Raw genomic sequence first — 2,111 nt, forward strand, 5'->3', positions numbered from 1 at the left:
TTATCCCTTCTCCTTTTCCTTCAGGGAGATGTTGCGACTCCATATCCGTTTCATGGCATTCTTTACATCCTCATTCCTCAGAGTATAGATAAGGGGGTTTAGCATTGGGGTAATGGTAGTATAAAACACAGACACAGCCTTATCCAGTGGGAAAGTAGTCGAGGGACGGAGATAAATAAAGATACAAGGGACAAAGAAGAAAGTTACTACAGTGAAATGAGATCCACAGGTAGAGAGAGCCTTGCGCCGGCTCTCTGAAGACCGCTTGCGAAGACTAAATAGAATGACTGTGTAGGAGGCCAGAAGAATGAGAAAACATCCCAGAGAGATGAGACCACTGTTGGCAACCACCAACATATTTACCAGGGTTGTATCAGCACAGGCAAGCTTTAGGACTGGGTGGACATCACAAAAGTAGTGGTCAATAACCCGATCATTGCAGAAAGGAAGCTGAAAGGTCAGAAGGGTCTGAACAAAGGAATGACCCAGGGCTCCTAACCAGGACAGTGATGCCAACACAATACAAGCATTGGCACTCATGATGGTAGTATAACGGAGAGGTTGGCAGATGGCAGCATAACGGTCAAAAGACATAACAGTCAAGACAAAAATCTCTGCACAACCAAAAAAGTGGAAGGTAAACATCTGAGTTACACAGCCCCAGTAGGAAATGGTCTTTTTCTCAGAAACAAAGTCTGCAATCATCTTGGGGGCTGTGGCTGAGGAATAGGCAATGTCCACAAAGGACAGGTTACTGAGGAAGAAATACATGGGCGTATGGAGCCGGGGATCAGTATAGACCGTAAGCAAAATGAGCAGATTTCCCACCATGATCACAATGTAGAAGAGGAGAAATAAGCCAAAGAACATCAGCTGCATTCTAGGATCTTGGGAAAGTCCTAGGAATATAAATTCAGTGACATTGTTAGCCACTTCCATGGGGATCCAGGTCGTACTGGTTTGGTGGCTCTGGTTCTCTGCAAAAATAAATAAATATAAACCACTGTGAGTATGATATAACCTAACAGGAGCAGTCATATGCAAGTGATGCCAAATATAGTAGAGGTATCTCTTCATATTTCTCGAGCATAGTTAATTTTCTTACCACAGTAGTGACCCACATTTGATTTTCTGTTACACTCAGACCTAGAGTTCTTTTGTCTCGAATAATAATCTAGAGAATATGAGGGGTTTTCTTTAATTGAATTTAATGTTTTTCCCTAATCTTTTCTCTCTGCCTCTCTCTTTCTTTCTCTCTTGTATTGCCAGAAGTTCTCTTTGGGATGGAAAATTTTAAATTAATTATTAAGCTAATTTTTGAGGCTTAAGATAAATATAAGAAGTCAGAATCTGAGATTTGATGCCAAATTTCTTAGATGAATCGTTTTTAATATAATGTACAGAGATCAAAGTTAGAAGAATAACATTCTCTTTCATCAAATGATAAAGACTGTTTTTAGTTTCTAAATTAAGTTAGAAGTTTCAATACAATTAAATATCATGTTGTTTTTAGTGATGAAGAACAACAGATATAGTGATATTTTTGGTCTCCTGCTTACCAAAAACCCATGCTTACAAATAACATTCTGGGAGTTTGAGTCCTAAGACTTGGTCTGCATGTGAAAATTTCATTTTGCTTGCCAGTAAGGAATACCTGAAGAGTGTTCAACTTATAACAGAAACATTTTTCTCTGTGTTGCTCTAAAGAGTTGAAAAGCTAAAACTTATTGAGGCTTCTACCATTCTCAATCCCTTTGCCTTGAAATAGCCTTCTGTCCTTGTAAGCATAGGGAAGAATCAGTAATTAAATTCCCATACAGATAAATGCTATATATGGTAGTTAAAGAATAAGCGTCTAACACCATTTTACAAACTATATACAGGGGTGCTCAAGGCATACAGATAAAAACATCGAGTAAAAATTATCAGGGAAAAATTCTTGAAAGAGATAAATCGTAAGACAGGATATAAAGAAGTTCCTCAGAATAAAAACTGGCTCTCTTAAAGCTATCTTCCATCTTTGCTAAAAACACCTCTTTTCTGCCTGGATAGTGGAAGCTGAGTAATTTAAGTCTGAACACCCCCACCAAATGGATTACTTTAAGTAAGTC

General features: G+C 38.4%; 1 protein-coding gene across 1 annotated transcript; it reads right to left on the minus strand.

The window, feature by feature from the left end:
- Positions 1–939, minus strand: LOC120223750 (olfactory receptor 4S2-like). The gene has a single exon (XM_039221978.1). The coding sequence runs from the start codon at positions 937–939 to the stop codon at positions 1–3; it is 939 nt and encodes a 312-aa protein (XP_039077909.1).
- Positions 940–2,111: the final 1,172 nt, after the last annotated feature.

Source organism: Hyaena hyaena, unplaced genomic scaffold, assembly GCF_003009895.1.
Source record: "Hyaena hyaena isolate Hyena2069 unplaced genomic scaffold, ASM300989v1 scaffold_1042, whole genome shotgun sequence".
Classification (NCBI taxonomy): Eukaryota; Metazoa; Chordata; class Mammalia; order Carnivora; family Hyaenidae; genus Hyaena; species Hyaena hyaena.